Source organism: Bactrocera neohumeralis, chromosome 6 (genome assembly GCF_024586455.1).
Source record: "Bactrocera neohumeralis isolate Rockhampton chromosome 6, APGP_CSIRO_Bneo_wtdbg2-racon-allhic-juicebox.fasta_v2, whole genome shotgun sequence".
Classification (NCBI taxonomy): Eukaryota; Metazoa; Arthropoda; class Insecta; order Diptera; family Tephritidae; genus Bactrocera; species Bactrocera neohumeralis.
The window spans coordinates 41,655,169-41,672,128 of NC_065923.1; the positions used below are offsets into that span (position 1 = coordinate 41,655,169).

At 36.5% G+C, this 16,960-nt stretch overlaps 1 protein-coding gene across 2 annotated transcripts; it reads left to right on the forward strand.

Moving 5' to 3' along the window:
- The first annotated feature begins 809 nt into the window (after positions 1-809).
- On the forward strand, positions 810-12,998 carry LOC126761472 (uncharacterized). 2 transcript variants are annotated; one of them, XM_050477652.1, is made up of 7 exons: positions 810-2,332; positions 2,392-2,597; positions 5,504-5,676; positions 5,741-5,803; positions 7,990-8,173; positions 8,242-8,389; positions 8,456-12,998. In XM_050477652.1, exons 1-7 carry the CDS (start codon positions 1,398-1,400, stop codon positions 10,683-10,685), a joined length of 3,939 nt encoding a protein of 1,312 aa, XP_050333609.1. In that variant the 5' UTR covers positions 810-1,397; the 3' UTR covers positions 10,686-12,998. The 2 variants fall into 2 exon arrangements, with proteins under 2 accessions (XP_050333609.1, XP_050333610.1); XM_050477653.1 differs by having other exon boundaries at positions 8,245-8,389.
- Positions 12,999-16,960: the final 3,962 nt, after the last annotated feature.

A 16,960-nucleotide genomic window follows, 5' to 3' on the forward strand; every position in this document is an offset into this window, starting at 1 on the left:
CAGCTATACCCGAGCCTATAGTACCAAGTGTAAAATGCCACAAGTAGCCGGAACCCGGCTCAAATGTTGCGTTTTACTAGTCCACACCTAGTGAAAATATTGCGGAGTCTTTTAAACAGGTGAGGCTAAAATTATAATCCTTCTGCGGTGATTAGAAGAAATTAATTCGTCGTGCATAGAAATTAATTAACAAAACGAATTTAATTTATATGTACATAAGTAGTTATGTAGGTATATGTATATACAGCTAAATCTTCACATGAGCTACGATGAAAGTGGTGAGGGCTACTCAGTTAATAGTCAGTCAGTAGTGTTTTCCGTTTCTATAATCAAATTGGTTTGCTTTCACGTTTCTACTATAAGATCGTATTGTAAAGTCCAAACTAATTGTTGTTGTGCATGCTCATTCATACCTGCATACCTTTGATGCATTCAATGTTGCACAGTAAGCAATTTCTGGACTACCTCTCTCATTGTCCAGGTACCTTTAGGTGCTGATTAAAAGAAGAAAAATCACTGCTGTTGCCACGATGCTAAGCAGGCAGCGAGCAAAGTAAACGCACCATATATTTGAAGGCATCAACAATTGGTGTCTTGAACGCAACGAAGAGATGCCAAAGAGCAGCGAGAGTAAGAGTTGTATAAAGAAGTCAATGAAAACGAGTAGGAGCGCGCTGGCTTCTAACTTCTTACACATATTATGCTCCCCACAGACTATGCTAGTATGTATGTATGGCGAGTATCAACAGATCTACTGAGTAGCCAGTCTACTTTAAGTCGTCGGTGAGCAAGGCTCATATTATGTGACGGTGTTTGGCAAAGAAATTACATTTCAAGTGGAAGTTGTGCTTTTCTTTGTTAATATTTATCATAATTGGAGTAGAATTTCATTAATTTATTTACAAAAGTTGTGCAATTGGTTATTGTGTGAGTGCCTGCACCGTTGCACCTGGTATTTCGTGGAATTTTTCGCAAGAGTTCAACGTCAATAATACTTGTGCGTGCCTGGTTCGTCACGGCTGCTCCCATAGAGTCATTGTTACGACTTGGGAACACGTTCGAAAGCCAGTAAAATAAATTGTTGTGTGGTTTTAATGAAAGGGTCAAACCGGTTTAATGCCACAATGGACGCAAACAACCGTGTGGGAGCATGCTAGTGGCAGAGCAACGTAAGATCAACAAACATTTTAGAATTGGAGTATTGAGTGCAGGAGTGCAATGAAATTATAATTACGTGCATATAACGCATACGTCCGAATTGTGAATTTGTGTTCTTCTGAAAGTTATGTGGTGAATACATAAGTGCGCTTCTTTTAGTTTTGCCAATTGAAGCGAGATATTCGGTCGCCAATTATAGAATACGAGTATGATAACCAAAGGCTATTATAGTACAAAACATGGCTTCTAATGATTTAAATTCAAACTCAGCGAATCAACAACACCGACCAATCGATGAATTGGACTTGGAGTTGCGACAACATGCGTCCACCAGTCATTCTTACCCGTCGAATTTCGTAAACGCATCCAATCATCACCTCTCTAGTGGCAGCTTGGCAGAAAATAGCGCATCCTCAGTGGGCACGCAACAGCATCAATACCATTACATACAGTATCCGCCATATTACTATCACATAGGTGGACAGGCGTATCGATCGCAGCAGCAACAGCAACAACAACAGGCACAATTTTTGCATGCGCAACAACTGACTGGACTACCGGAAGTCACCTGTCATTGTCATTGCTCGTGCGGTGCCCAGCAGCAACAACAACAATTGTGGAATCAAAGACAATATCAGCAGCAAAATATTTCGGCCTCGACGGCTACGATTAGCCAGCGGCAAAATGAGGAGGACTCCAGTAAAATTGTGGTGCAGGTGCATTGTCAATCAAATGATGACGCGGATTGTGAACGCGATCGCGAACGCAACACGCAGCCACCCACCAAAGCGCAATCGGAGCAATCGTTATTAAATCACTCATACCAAACATTGCAACTGCAATCGGGTACGGAGGAGAAACCCTTGAATGTGCTGCATAACTCCCAGTTAAATATCAGCTGTGATTGTGATTTAGAATGTACTTGTGGCGCGGAAAGACTGCGGGGGACCGCCGGCGAAGCTGCCGCTGTGCATACTAAAACGGCTGCGAGCGATGACAATTTGGACACAGATGTTTTAGATAATCCATCGCCATTGAAAAACCACAAGCAATGCCAGTTGGAAGCCATGCTAGGTGCTGATGAAATCACAGTCAGTGAGTCGGACAACAATAGTACCATGATTAAGAAGAAGAAGAAGACGGGTGGTGCTTGCAAGCACGCCAGCAACGAGATGTAATGTTCTATAAAAATTTAGTTCAATATATATTTTTTAACATACACGTGCATTTCAGGAACTCTTGGTGCCATATGCAAGACCAGAATTCAGCACTGGCGACTGATAAAAGCTGTGATTGCCATTACAATTCTAGCCATATAGAAATCTACAGCGATGGCGATAGCAAAGTGGGCCATGACTCTATTGATGATCAGCGGCCACCGCTGCCTCCGCGTCCACCACCTCCTCCTCGTTTGCGTAATGCAACAATAACGGGAAATGGTAGGTGTAAAAAATTAATTTTACAAAATGTTTATTTCATTTTTCAGTTTCGCTTCAATTTTTTCCACAAACACATCAATGAAATTTGAGGACAATCTAAATTTTTTTTTAATTAAACATGATTACATACTTATGTTTAAATACGTTCTACTTGAGCAGAAAAGCCGAACGATAAAATGTTTAATCAGTTATATGAGTTAGTGGTTTTCGTTTGGGCCGTAACATAGACTTATATTAAATTACTATGTATGTATGGTATGTATATTTCTGCTTGATAAGATCGATTTGTTCGTCCTTGTTGTTATCCCGTAAGTGTACAAATCAATATCGAACAAATCACTTTGTTAGTTCCTGAACACGATGACACTGCCGTCCGATGGGAGCGTCTTTACCTTCTTGGTGAATTTGTGTCACATAATCTTTCGTATCGCCATTTCGGACGCACCAATTTTTGAGCGTCATACTTGAAAGAGAATCGTCTCCATATATAGCATCCAAGCGCTCCCTGACTTCGCTTCATGATTTCTCTTCAAAAATAAGAATCGAATCGCCGACTGATATTGCTCAAAAAACCACGGGGACGCCAGCTTTCACAAGCGGACAAGACATGTCCACTCATGACTCAGTATTCCATATTAAATATATTTCAAATATGTATACCTCTGCCAGATGAATGGTCGTTCTTCGATAACATTACAGGCCCATAATGATGAAAAAAACTTATTTGTGAACTTCATGTCAAGCTAACTGTCCTTTTAGTCATTTTCGAGGAACTAATATTAGACTGTCGCATCGATGAAGAAGAGTACCCTTATACAGCATCTAAGCGCTTTTGCTTCGTCACTTTCCACGGATATGCCAGCTTTAACAAGTGTAAGAGGAATTTTTTTCATCATGGTTATGCCTCAGTATTCCATATATGTGACCTGGTCTACGAGGGAGCTAACGTGCGAAAACTAGTTTTCTGGGAAACAGCTGTTAAAAATAAACAGCATCTCATCTTCCATCCGAATCAACTAAAAAGTGAAAATTGATTTTTTGACACCTAAGCGCCCTTTCCGTAGACCAGGTCACATATAGAGTTTTCCAATAGGGACACTACAAAAGTAGACCAATAGGGACAGGAAACGACGTCACATTTTTTCCCGCTCTTTTGACATTTCTCTTCAGTAAGGTTTGCTATTTCATCATGGAAAGAATACGATTCAACAACGAGTCGAAATTATTAAAATTTACTACCGAGATTCGGAGTCAGTGGCCTCAACTTTAAGAGTTATAAAAGATCACTGCTTCTTCTTTGATTCAATATACACTTGTATTTATAATAACATAATTGTCTCGCTAATCGAGCCTACCACAAGACTTTTATTCATTTCCAAACTTTGTGGGAGCATTTTTGGACTCAACATGTAATTTATTCATAAATAACAACAACAAAATGTAAAGAACATAATAACCTTTTTAGACCAATTAAAAAGAAGACCATCAACCGCTGCTGAGTAAAAGTGTTTAAGATGTCTGTGAGTTGCAATTCCTATAGGCATTATGCTCAATTAGCTATTAGTGTACATAAACATACATATGTATGTATTTGTAACTGTGAGCATATGTCAACTCAATGCATTGACTCTGCTTGCAGTTAGACAAGCCTACACATTTATGATCTGCACATGCGCTTGGAGGATATCATTTACCATTTAGGAAAATATGGAGAAGTGTTAGAAATGCTTTAAAGTTCAGTGATTTGAGAAGGAAAATAAGCAATATTTCTTTGAAAGTAATAATGTTTAATAAGTTTGCCAGGATGAATAAAATCTTCACAATCCTCAAGAAACTTACTTATGTTCTTCATGTTCATGTCATGTAGTCTTCGCGCTTCGATAAATTAATTCATTTTACTATTATTACTTGCATTTTACAACTTTCCTCCATACTTGTATTTTCATTTACCAATACCGTACATTCATTACTCGCAGCCTGTTCGATTTCCCACAGGTCTTGTGTGTATAGATGGGCAACGTAAACACATTTGTTTATGAATATTATCGAAGGCGTTAAGAGAAAATTCCTCAAGTGTACATGTTAAGGAAGGATGTGACGCGTGGTGCAAAGCACAGGACACAACGAACAAGTGTCTGACAGAGGAAAGCTTTTTGTTTTGCTAACGAAGAAAGCTTTCGCTGTATTTGCGCCAACTCGGTTAGGTTTAGGCATTCAGTATGTGGGCAGAACGTTTAAGAATAAGTATGGCAACGGATAGTTGAAAGTGCGAAAGGATATTCGCTACGATACTCATTAAAATTGTGTATAGATACTGAAAATTGGAGCCAACGAAATTTTACACAAACATTTTTTCTTAACTTCCACAAAATATTTAAAAGTCTTTCTTTCACTTATTTAACGGTAAAAATGTGAATGATGTGTTCGTATTGTGCCAAAAAAATAATGTGCGAAATAGTTAATTATTAGTTAGTTGAAAATATTTGTACTAAACAAATCGACGAGCTATTCATGTGTATTAAATTGACGTGAATAAATGTGAATTTGTACAGGTGCTTCCAGCTGCGTTCTCTGCTTTATATGGCAGCAGCAATCCAAAAGTAAAAAAAAAAAAAAAATAATTTAAGTTGCATAAATTCCTTTGGTGTTCGTCGTGTTGCATTCCACACAGCTAAACGCGTAGCAGTATGCACGGTTATCCTGTAATGCAGTTTGTACAGTATAGTGTGCCGCCGCCTTGTGGCTGGATACCACAGCCTGATCCACTACGCAGTGTCGCCCCCGCGCCTACGCTGGGTTAGCTCAATTTACTTAACTATTATTTAATGTTTTACTAATGCTCTTTTTTGTTTTTTAAATTTTGTTGCTTAATTATTTATTTGTTTTTTGTTGTAATTATTATATAGGCCCTCATCGTCATGGTCCGGGTATAAAGAAATACGTTGTATGGTGCCTCATCTGCGGCGGCTTTTCGTGCCTTCTAGGCATTTTATTTCTAGGTGTTTACTTCCTATTGCACTCGTACACTATTACCGTTGGAAATTTCGAAACGGTACCCACTTTTGTGCCAGCAACAATGGTAAGTGAATTCTATACTTTAGTGTAATACAATGCAAATATAAATTTTTGTTATTTTATTTTAGTTGATCTTAACTGGAGTCTGCATAATATGCTTGGCGCGCCGGCGGAATCGATACAGTTATTTGGTAAGACGTTCAAACATTTATGTACTTATGGTATCAACGAGCTTTCAGAGCTGTTGATCTAGGGTATATTAAGTTTGCCACAATGTTTATAACACTCACAAAGAAATGTCGGAGATCCAAAAAAGAATATACATACATGGGATGATCGAGGTTTCCTACTTTAAAGTAAAAACAGAAATTCAAATTTAATGAGGAATATTTACTATCATGCGAAAGAACATTCTTTGGCATTTATCTTTTGAAGATTAACTCTCTCAAATATTGGCCGCGGCTATGCCTCAGATGGTCCATCCGTTGAGTCTAATTTTCGATGACTCTTTCGAGCATTTCAACTAGTAACTGGCATATGCCACGCGTGATGTTTTGCTCCAAGGCCTGAATCAAAGCGGGATTGATCGCAGAGACTTTAGACTTTAAATAACCACACAGGAGTCGAACGGTGTGATATGACGCGATCTTGGTGGCCAATCGACCGGCTCAAAACGTAAAATTATCTGCTCACCGAAATGTTCTCTCGTTATAAATTATCGGCGTGACGAGCTTAGTCGATTTTGCCATGCCCGGCTGTCCGTCTGTATTCTCGTGTATGCGAACTAGTCCCTCAGTTTTTGAGATCTTGATGTGAAAATGTTCACATGTCCTTTTTTCCCAACTCGGAACCGCCGATATCGAAAACTATAGCATATACAAACTGGACGACCAAACTCAAGCTCTTGTATGGAAATTTTTCTTTGACAAAATATCTTCATGAGCTTCTCGATTATTATCTCCAAAAAATTTATTAGATTGGACTAATGTGTCATATACTTGTACAAGGCTCTGTCATACAAATTGACCTATCAAATTAAAGTGTTTGAAAACTTTTTTATTTGTCAAGGTATCTTGACGAAATTTCGTAAAGATTATTATCCAAGGCAGTGCTCCAATCTCCGCACATACTGTTTAGATTGGGCACATATATCATATAGTTGCTATTCAAACTGGCCGATCAAAATCAGATAAAGCTATTTCATTCCTTTTTGTGCTATTAAAATTCAACTATGGATTCAACTGGGTTATTTCTACAAAATTGAGCAAAAGTCTCAAAAATTCGCTTTGTTAGCAATATAGTAACCTTTAACTACCTCGTTTGAAAGATTTTTAGTCTGACAAGGTTAATCTATCCAAACAAAGTTTACCCTTGTCGGAGTTCATACGGTCAGTTTTTTTGGGATTCACATGGAATTATTTTCATCGATTATCTGTTGGACTGATTGGATGTCGAGATTAAAGTTAGACCAAATTGTTAGCCCTACGACTTTTCAGCCGATGTTAAAATTAATAACTATAAGTATTTCTTTAGTTTATAAGTCTGCCTTCAGTTTTATTCAACAGACTAGATACATTAAAAATCTTATTGAAAAAGGTCGTAGAAAAAATTTTATGAAGTAGTAGCGTCATTCGTAAGCAATACCAAATCCCTAGCTTGAATGGTTTGGTCTTTTGCTAGTAAAGCACATGTAAACTACTTCAATGGGGCAATTTAGTATTATGTTACTTTTATTGCCGTGTTCGTAAAACATGAACTATGTAATTCAATATGTAAGAATACATATATATGATGTAACTTTAGCTCGTATTCATATTCTTATCCTAAATAGGATCATCTTAGGTTTGCACCGCGACCTAAGGTCTATTATGCCCTCCCTTCCATAACATGTATTCCCAAAGGCCCCGCACTCCGACGAATTCCAGGAACTTGCTGAGTGTTATTGAGGTTATACATAAATGGATCCAAGAGCCTTGAGCCTGCGTCTACAAATTGTTATGCAATCTAGAATCAGGTATTCTGTAGTTTCCGATTCCATGTCGTAAAACCAGCAGTTTGTAAAAGCAGGCATTCCCCATATTGGTGTTTCTTCAGCTGCAGTACTATGTTGTAAGCTCCCAACAGCAGCTTAGCATGGCGCATACCTATTGCTTGTTGATAGTATCTTTGTCTACTCACTCTTTCCTCCATGCGGAGCAGCTATTTTATAATGTGGGACCCCACCGCAATACATGGTTCTGTCCCCACCATCCTAAAAGCTGCAGGAGAGCGGGCGAGGTTATTTATTTAAGACATAGTTACATACATATATGTATCTATTGAAAATCATTAGCTTTAATTTCTTAACCAAGCACTAACTACAAATATTTCCTTTCAGATTAAACTTTCCGGTGTTTGTGGACTAATATCTGCGTTGACATGTGCGCTTGTGACCGTCACAACAACCGTCCTGCACATGAGCCGTTTGCAGGCTCTGCGTGAGTGTGAATATGCACAAAAGACACGAACTTGCACTTGTTATTCCGATATGATCGAGTCCCAAGTGGATCGTGTGGACAAAGGTTCTCTTAAATTGTCTTTTTTAAACGTATGCAATTCTAATTAAATTTTTTGTCCCTTTTATCGCTAGAAGGAGTTCGCCTAGTGTTTGATTCACTGTCTGATTGTGGAGTAGTACATGGCTCCCTCTATTCTTGCTTACGCGCTATATTTGGGCTTTCTGTAGCAGGCGTCTTGGTTGCCGTGTTTAGTTGTATGCTCGTCTATCAGCTACTCAGGTTAGTACTTACAAAATTCACCGACTTTCTTTTATTCTGAAATTATAATATATTTTCTATGTGCAGTCACGAGCGGAAAAAGATGTATTGGGAGCAATTGGAGTTGCGTTGCCGCTCGCTATATACCAGCCAACAAGGTCCACCGCCAAATATGGCCGCTATGGGCGGTGGTCGCGGACCGGTTTGTCGCTGTTGTGAACAATGTCATCTGCATCGGCAAGTACCGCTACCTGCAACAGCATATCCTTGGGATGATAACGGCGAACCACGGTTCTGGACGGGACAACCGCCAGGCAATTTTTACTCACCAAATCCGGGTGGCGATGATTTGCATATGGGCAATTCAGGCACAACATGCCGGGGTCATGGCGGTGCCACTGGCGCACGTAGTCGCACGACTGGTTGGAGTTGGCCACGTATGCCTTGGCAAAGAAATTCTCCAGTGCCCAATGCAAGGCAGTTTCGTCAAACACCGTCAAGCCCAGATTCACAGTATGGTTTCACAAATAATGCACCCGTGGTCACGGATAATATGATGACTGAATCCGATGCTGCACAAGGCGTGGCGCATAATACAACGGCGCCGGCCTTTAATGTTGTTGGTGGGGCATTGCCTTACGGTGTTTGGGGTCCACCACCCCCGTACAGTGATCCTAATAGTCCCGCACGTCGTGGTTACTATCAATACATACAACCGAATCCGTGTGGCAATAATATAACTATTGCCAACAATATCAATCACAGTAACAGCAATATGTCCGCTGAAAATATCGTTGGTGAGTCTACTGAACAGCGCATGCCTTGCCTAAATCATCGTTCAGTTTTCTTGGAACAACAACCACATCAAGTTAACAATGTCAACAATTGCTGTCCATCCGCCAGTATGCGTCGTAATTTGGCAAAACGTCGTACAACCGGCGGTGCCGGTGGCGGTAGTGGCAGCGGTGGTGAAGATAATATGAAGTCAAAGTCAGGTGGTGGTGAATATGAGAATACCCCTTCAGAAAGTGACGGATGCAACATGCGAGATCGCTTTTCCAATACTTTGCCCACACGAAAGGTCAAAAAACGAAACGACAATAATGCCAAAGCCAACATCATTGGTAATGCAAATCCTCAGCCAGCTCCACGACTTGCCTTGCAACAGGCCAATTCTAATAACGACACAAGCTGTGCTAACGAGGTGTCAGAGTCAACTCTTGGCGATAATGAATGCATGGAGGAGATCAATGCCAGTTTGTGTAATGAAGAGATCAATATGACTACGCCAGGTGGTCGTACATCCACTCGTGTCAGCACCAGAGCAACTCTGCGTCGTAATTGTGGAATTGAAAACAATGGTTTCCAATCGAATAGTGAGGTAGGCGCTGTAACCCAACCCATGGCCGCTGGAGAGTCTGATGCACTTGTGATAGCTGCAGATATGCATGCTACCGGTGATCCCGCCGAGTCAGAAGTGTACTTTGCCGACGTTAGCAGTTGTTGCAATATGTCGCTAAAAAACGATAACTACTATGATGAGGCGCACCAGACTACCCATCACCATCAGCATCAGAACAGCAATTGTAGTCAAAATAGTAGTAGTACCAATGAGGATTATCTGGCACAACGTTTTGGTCAACGCGAAAATTCGATACGGAGTCGTCTTCCATTTCCACAGACGCGTAGCAATGACTACGAGGAAAACTTGAATACACACAATACGAAAGACATTAGCGGCAATGTTACACCAGTTAACCAAATGCAAAAAGAAATTTCACGCCAAAGCATGTGTTCCGTTGAGTCCGAAGCTCAGACTGAATGCACCGACTTATCGCCGGCCACACCGTGTAGCAATAAGTTTGGTCAAACTAATTTTGAAGGCGGTAAAATCAAACCCAATAATGATGGTAGTGAAAATGCGCTGCAACCACGCACAACTGGTGTACCGTTGCCCAACTTCGTAGCGAAGTTTCCTTACTCTTCGGAATCACAAAGTTTGGAAGCACATCGACGCTCTACAAAAGACATACACGATCTGATACTCTCATCGGAGGCACACTACGAGGTGATTAATGACAATCCACAACCGACGCTGCCTTGTCAATTCACCGCACAACAACAAAATACGCGTATTAACAAACCGCAGGCACAGCGTCCCACAAATCTTTCGGCTAGCAAAACAAAAACGAAACATGGCATCAAAACACGCGACCGCATAGAAGTACTAAATGTGCACCCAAATGAACGAGACTGGAGCAAGGGGCCAGGTTTAGGTGGCGGTGGTTGTGGCAATAACGAACGGAAATGCTTGTGAGAAGAAGTTTTCGTATAAAACGAGGTTTAGGCAAAGTATGTGTATAATAAGATTAGATCTGAAAGCTGAAAATGTTTCTTGAATTTTGTGAGAACAAAAGGTGCATGTAATTGCTATTATATATACTTCAGAGAATGATATAGAATATACATATGTAAACATAACATTTTTGAAACTCATCTGCTCTACAGCTTTAAAATAATCCATTATTTACTGTATGAAGAGATGATGTGAGATAAAAGCTGAAATCTATTAAAAGCGCGGGGTTTCTTTGCTTAAACAAAAGAATTGTGAATATTTAAAATAATTGCCAAGAAAATATATTTAATTTTTTGATTAGGAAATGTTCGATTTTAGGTCATAAAAGGCAATTTTTCGCATAAATGTTTAGTGTTCATGTCAGGAATTCAAACCACACTTACAAGGTGCATAAGAAGTTGTAAGTTAAAAAGTTGTTCAGTTATTCCTTTCGTAAGCTGAAAATGGAAAACTTAAAGTTCTCTCGGCCAAAATTATGCCATTGTGTTGAGTTTTTTCTTGTTATGTACATACTTATCTACTGATTTTTTTTTTAACTGGTGAATTCATACCCGGAACAACGAATGAAAAAATCGAAAATTCCATTGGACTTAATAAATTGATTTTATAGGTCAGTAAAAACGTATTTTAATAAAGGATCACTGATGATTTTCTAGAATACACATCATTCAGATTTTCTCATTCCATTGAAATATATATTTAAATATTTGAAAAGCTATTTCAATTGATTTTTTAGAACACGAGCACTTCCAAGTAGAGCATTATTTTGTTAACTCTCCCGTTCGTTATTGGCGTCCATTACACGATCACTTCAGCCGTCCATCAGCTCCCAACGTTTCAGTGCTAAACTTGCCATATAAAGATAACTGTTTAATGGTCTCAAATGCTCATATCTAAACGTATTAATATTTGTAAAGTATATACATACCATATGCTATACATAATAATTATATACTCGTACCAGCCACAAAACATACTAATATTTATTTCATTTTTGATTTTCGAAAAATCTATACTCGCATACATATATACATAAATACACATATCGTCACTTAAAATGCAAAACAAAGTCTCATCAAAAAATTCGAAATTGAGTTTTTTATTGCTTACGATTCAACTTTTAAGCTTCCGCTGCCCAATATACCCAATATATAACCATTTTGCAACCAAAACCCACATTTTGTTTTGTTTGGTTTCCATTATATCGTTTTTCCTTCACTTGTAAACTTATGAAAAGTGATGTTACGTTGTTTTGCATTTGAGGTGACGCTATATTTAGAGTTCACTGACTATATACTTGTATATACACACCTATTTGTCTACGATTTTATATAAGTTCGCCAAGCAACATACACATGAATATACAAATTTATTATTTATCAAATAAACAATTTACTCTACTACATTGATGTACTATATGTTTCAAGAAATAACTTCGGTGTCTATAAATTTAAATTAATAAAACTTACAGAACTGATTTTACGCATACTCAATATATAATAAATAGATACATATATACATAACATATGTATGTATGCATCTGCTGTTAGCGTTAAGTATGTATCGAAAATAATTAATAATTATTTAGTGTTATGCCTAGACAATATATAATGTTATATATGTTTGTTTATGTACGTATTAGTTGTGTACACAAGATTTGATTTTATTGCATTAGAAAATATACAAACTTGCACACTTACACACTTACATACATACATATACATATATAATGTTAAAAATGGTATTCATAATATATAAATATAATATAAATAAATAATTAATATAATTAAATAAATAAGAGCATACTTGTACATGTAAAGGTGTTGGTTCGGTTATGTTTGAGCAAAATTAGCGCTTTTATATGTTTATATAAATTAATTGTTAATTTTAAGTTTAATTTGTTAAGGTGACCCATAAGTTTAAGTTTTACTACAAGAAGCTGTATTCATAAATAATAAATGCCGGTGCATATACATATATTATACATACATACATTAAATAAAATTAATATATGATAAATATTAAATATAAAAGTATAAAGATTTTTGATTCTAATTATAAATTGTTGTTTGTAATGAATTGCAATTATCTTACTCTAAGTATGTAGTTAAATGCATATAAATAAATGTATGTACATATGTAGACTGTTAGCATTTGAATTTGTTATACATATTATATCTACTATAGCTAAAGTGAAATATACTGCTGAGAGTATGTCTAAAAAATACATTAACAATAAATAAAAATCCAAATACTATAAATCAATGCGAAAAATTCAAAATTTTATTTAGAATTCGGAAGAAACCAATAAATTAGGTTTGTATTATTATGTTTCATTCATTTTCAGCACCGCTTTGTCTTCTCCTTTACTGGCGTAGACACCGCTTACGGAGTTAAAGCCGAGTTTACAATGACACCAATCACCAATCGTTCTTCCTTCCCGCCGTCTTGCACCAATTGAAGTTTCCAAGTGTAGACAGGTTCTTCTCCACCTGGTCTTTCAACGGAGTGGAGGTCTGCTTCATTCTCTGCTTCCTCCGACGGGTACTGCGTCGAATACTTTCACCGCATTATTCACATAATATTTTTAATCAAAAATTTTGCATTAAAAATTCTTTTTTTTTTTTAACCTCGATGTTGTGATTAAAAATTAAATTCTCATAATAATTTCTAAAAAATCTAGTTTTTAATTTAAAACATTTTGGTATTAAAAATTGAAGATTGAAAATTTTATTTTTTAATTTGAATGAAGCACGCCGAACTCGAAAAAATGTTTAAAATTGACTTTTTTTAATTCTTATTTATATGCCTGAGATTAAAATTGTTCATTTTTAGTTTTTAATCCGGTAGTTGGGATTTTGAATTAACACTAAATTTTTAAACCGGTGAGAGGGATATAATTTTTAATTTCAAAACGAAAATGTTTTTTTTAAAATTTGCGGTGTGTGTGATAAATTTTATTCTCCTATTTGGGATTATAAAATAAAAAATAACAATTCAAATGTGAACTAAATTATTTTTAATGCTTATTTGTAACCCTGGTAACATAATTTCATATTATATATATGTACATACAAGGTCTGTTGCAAAAGAAACAGAACTTTTTAAATATAACTGTTTCTGGTAGCGCCACCTATTGGTGGTATATGAAATAAAAAGTTTGATCTCTTGTTGACATTTCATAAAAATTTTAAGACAATTGGATAACTACAATCGATGTTATCGATCAAAAAGTGACAACAGCTTTTGGTCATCAGTCATAAAATGCAAAGAGCAAATATTAAATTTTGTTTTAAACTTGGGAAAACGTTTACTTAAACATTTCAAATGATGAAAAAAGTTTATGGTGATCAGTGCCTATCCCGTAGTAATGTGCATGAGTGGTTTAAGCGACTCTAAGAAGGTCGTGAGGACCTCTGTGACCCTCAGAAGTCGGGCCAGCCAAAATCATTAAAAACAAAAAAAAGGAATTCAAAATGTGAAATCTTCTTTGCGTTAAATGGAAAAGACTCCATTTATCGCATTTTGATAGATTAATTGGGTGTGCTCCAAGTTTGTTCCGCACAAATTGACTGAAGAGCAAAAATTGCTATGAATACGAATCCAACATTGCGCCGTGTCATCGGTCGACGCTTGTCACTGATTTTTTGACAAAAAAACTCCATATTAATCATTAATCACTCACCCTACTCACCTGATCTGGTACCCTGAAATTTACCCATGTAAGAGCACTGGTTTCAGAACATTTCAGCTATCCAAAAGGCGATGACCGATATTCTCAAGACCCTTCCGAAAAATGACCTTAAACACTCAATTGAAATGCCCTAAACGCTGTATCAATCAATAAAATATAACTTTTGAAAAATATTAATTTTTTGTTGTTTTTTTTAATTGTTTCTTTTGCGACAGACCTTTTGTTCTTAAGGGTAAGGAGAACACTTTTAAAGAAGATTTCTTAAACTTTAACTCCCTTTAGAGCTATCGCACTGTTCAATCAATATAATATCGCAAATGTAATTGTTTGTTGTTTTGTTGATATAAATTTTATCAGGGTTATTTATACCCTATTTTATTTTATTTACTAAGTTTACCAAGAACACAAAGAAATAAGCGTCGGTAACCTTATAAAATACATATATACTCGTATACATATGTATGTATAAACGATTAGCATGACGAGTTGAATTGATTTACCCATGTCCAGATCCATGTGCAACTAGCTCCTCAGCCCTTGAGAATCGCACATTTGCACACATCCATTTTTCACAAAGAAGCTGCTCATTTGTCGGAATCACCGATATCAGACCACTATAGCATATAGCTGCCATAAAAACTCAACAATCGGAATCAGTGCTTCAATGGAAAGCTATTTAATTTCAGAAAATATCTTTATGTAATTTGGCTTGAATTATTGCTTAAGACCATGATACGATCTCCGAAGGAAATGTTCAGATCGGATTTCTATAGCATATAACTGACATATAAACTGGCCGATCAAAATTACATTCTTATATGAAGTGTATGTAGTTACGGTGCAACCGAAGTTAACGTTTCATTGCCATTCCATTCATATTGGTGTGTTTTGTTATGCAAACAATATATCAAGTTGGCGAAAAATTTGAAATTTTCGTGAGGTAACTCACAAGTGCATTTATAGAATTTTTTAATAATCGGCGGTTAATTTTTAATAATTTCGGAATCCCTTTTCCGCGTAACCGGTCTCTAGAAGGATCCCGGAAAAAAGGTGTCTCGCAGTAAGCAAAATTATTTGCTTAAAATTAAATGAACTCGAAAAAACTAAAAAAAAAATGTTTATAAATAAATACAGTTAGTCATCGAAGGTCTATACAAAAATTTGATTCTTAACAAAATGGCGGCTTGCTAAAAATTCGAAAAAATGTACCTTCATTTCAGTGACTTACGAAATCGAAATTATTGTGAAAATTCTTCACTCTTAAAAAATATGTCGGAGAAAATTGGTTCTCCGACTCTAAAAGGCATCGTTTTGAGAAAAACTTGTTTATGACTAGTTTTGGGTCATTACGCTAACAAAAATACGAGTAATGCTTATAATCACGCTCAAATATCCGAGTACATGCAAAGTTTCTGTTGAAAAAGTTTTTATAAAGATCCGATAGGTTCCAAAATAAAATAGCTTATATACTATATAGGATCTTTGGCAAAAAATTTGAGGAGGTTGTTTCCATATCGATGCTTTTAAAGATCTACTGCTTTACATCGTACCAAATACTATCCATGATTTGTTTGAAAAAAAATATCTTCGTGACAAAGGTATGAATTCTGTTTCTGGAAGTCTAAAAGTATTGCCAATATTAACAAAACTTATTCAAAACAACTAAGAAAGAACCAAGTTCGGGTGTAACCAAATATTATATGCTGTATGCAAATTGCAAGGACCACAGCCTCAATTGATTTTAACTATTTTGGGTAATAAAATGCTATTAACATGCACATTCGAATTAATGCTATGGATTTCATTATGGCACCTTACATAACATCACCAATCTATATAGAGTAGAGTTAGCCGGATTCTCGAAAATCCTGATATTAGTTATATATGGGAGCTATGGGCGAGTTTTCGCCCAATTTTATCCATTTTAGGCGCAGAAGCGCACTATTATGAGTAAAACACGCTTTCTCATTTTCATTGTGATAAATCACATATTGGCCGATATGCGCGATATAAAGTCACCCAGAAGTTCGAAAATCTTTATTATTGGTATATGTATGGGAGCTTATTCAACCCATTTTTGTTACACAAACATACCTATGCCAGGAAAGTATTATATCTGAATTTCAATTATATATCCAAATATCCAAGAGATCCAAATATACGGCACCTAGATGCTTGAACAGTTTTATTGGATTTGGACAATTATTAATTAATAATTACTAGAGGACCCGTCCACGTTTTACTGTGGCTGATACATAGATAGTACTACTAATACCATCTATATGATTTCTATTAGTCAGATTATAACTATTAGTTAAGGAGATATAGCATTTTTGGTGAAGCAACTTGTGTTAGTTTCAAAAAAATTAATCAAAAGGTATTTTGTGCATTCAGGGGGTAGTAAGGTATTTTTTTTTTGTATTTTTATTTTTTTTTTATTTTGTATTAATAAACAATATTTTAAGATTACTCTGTGAAAATTTGAGAGCAATTAAAGCAAAATTGACGGAGATATACAGTTGTAAGTCTCCGCCCTCCGATT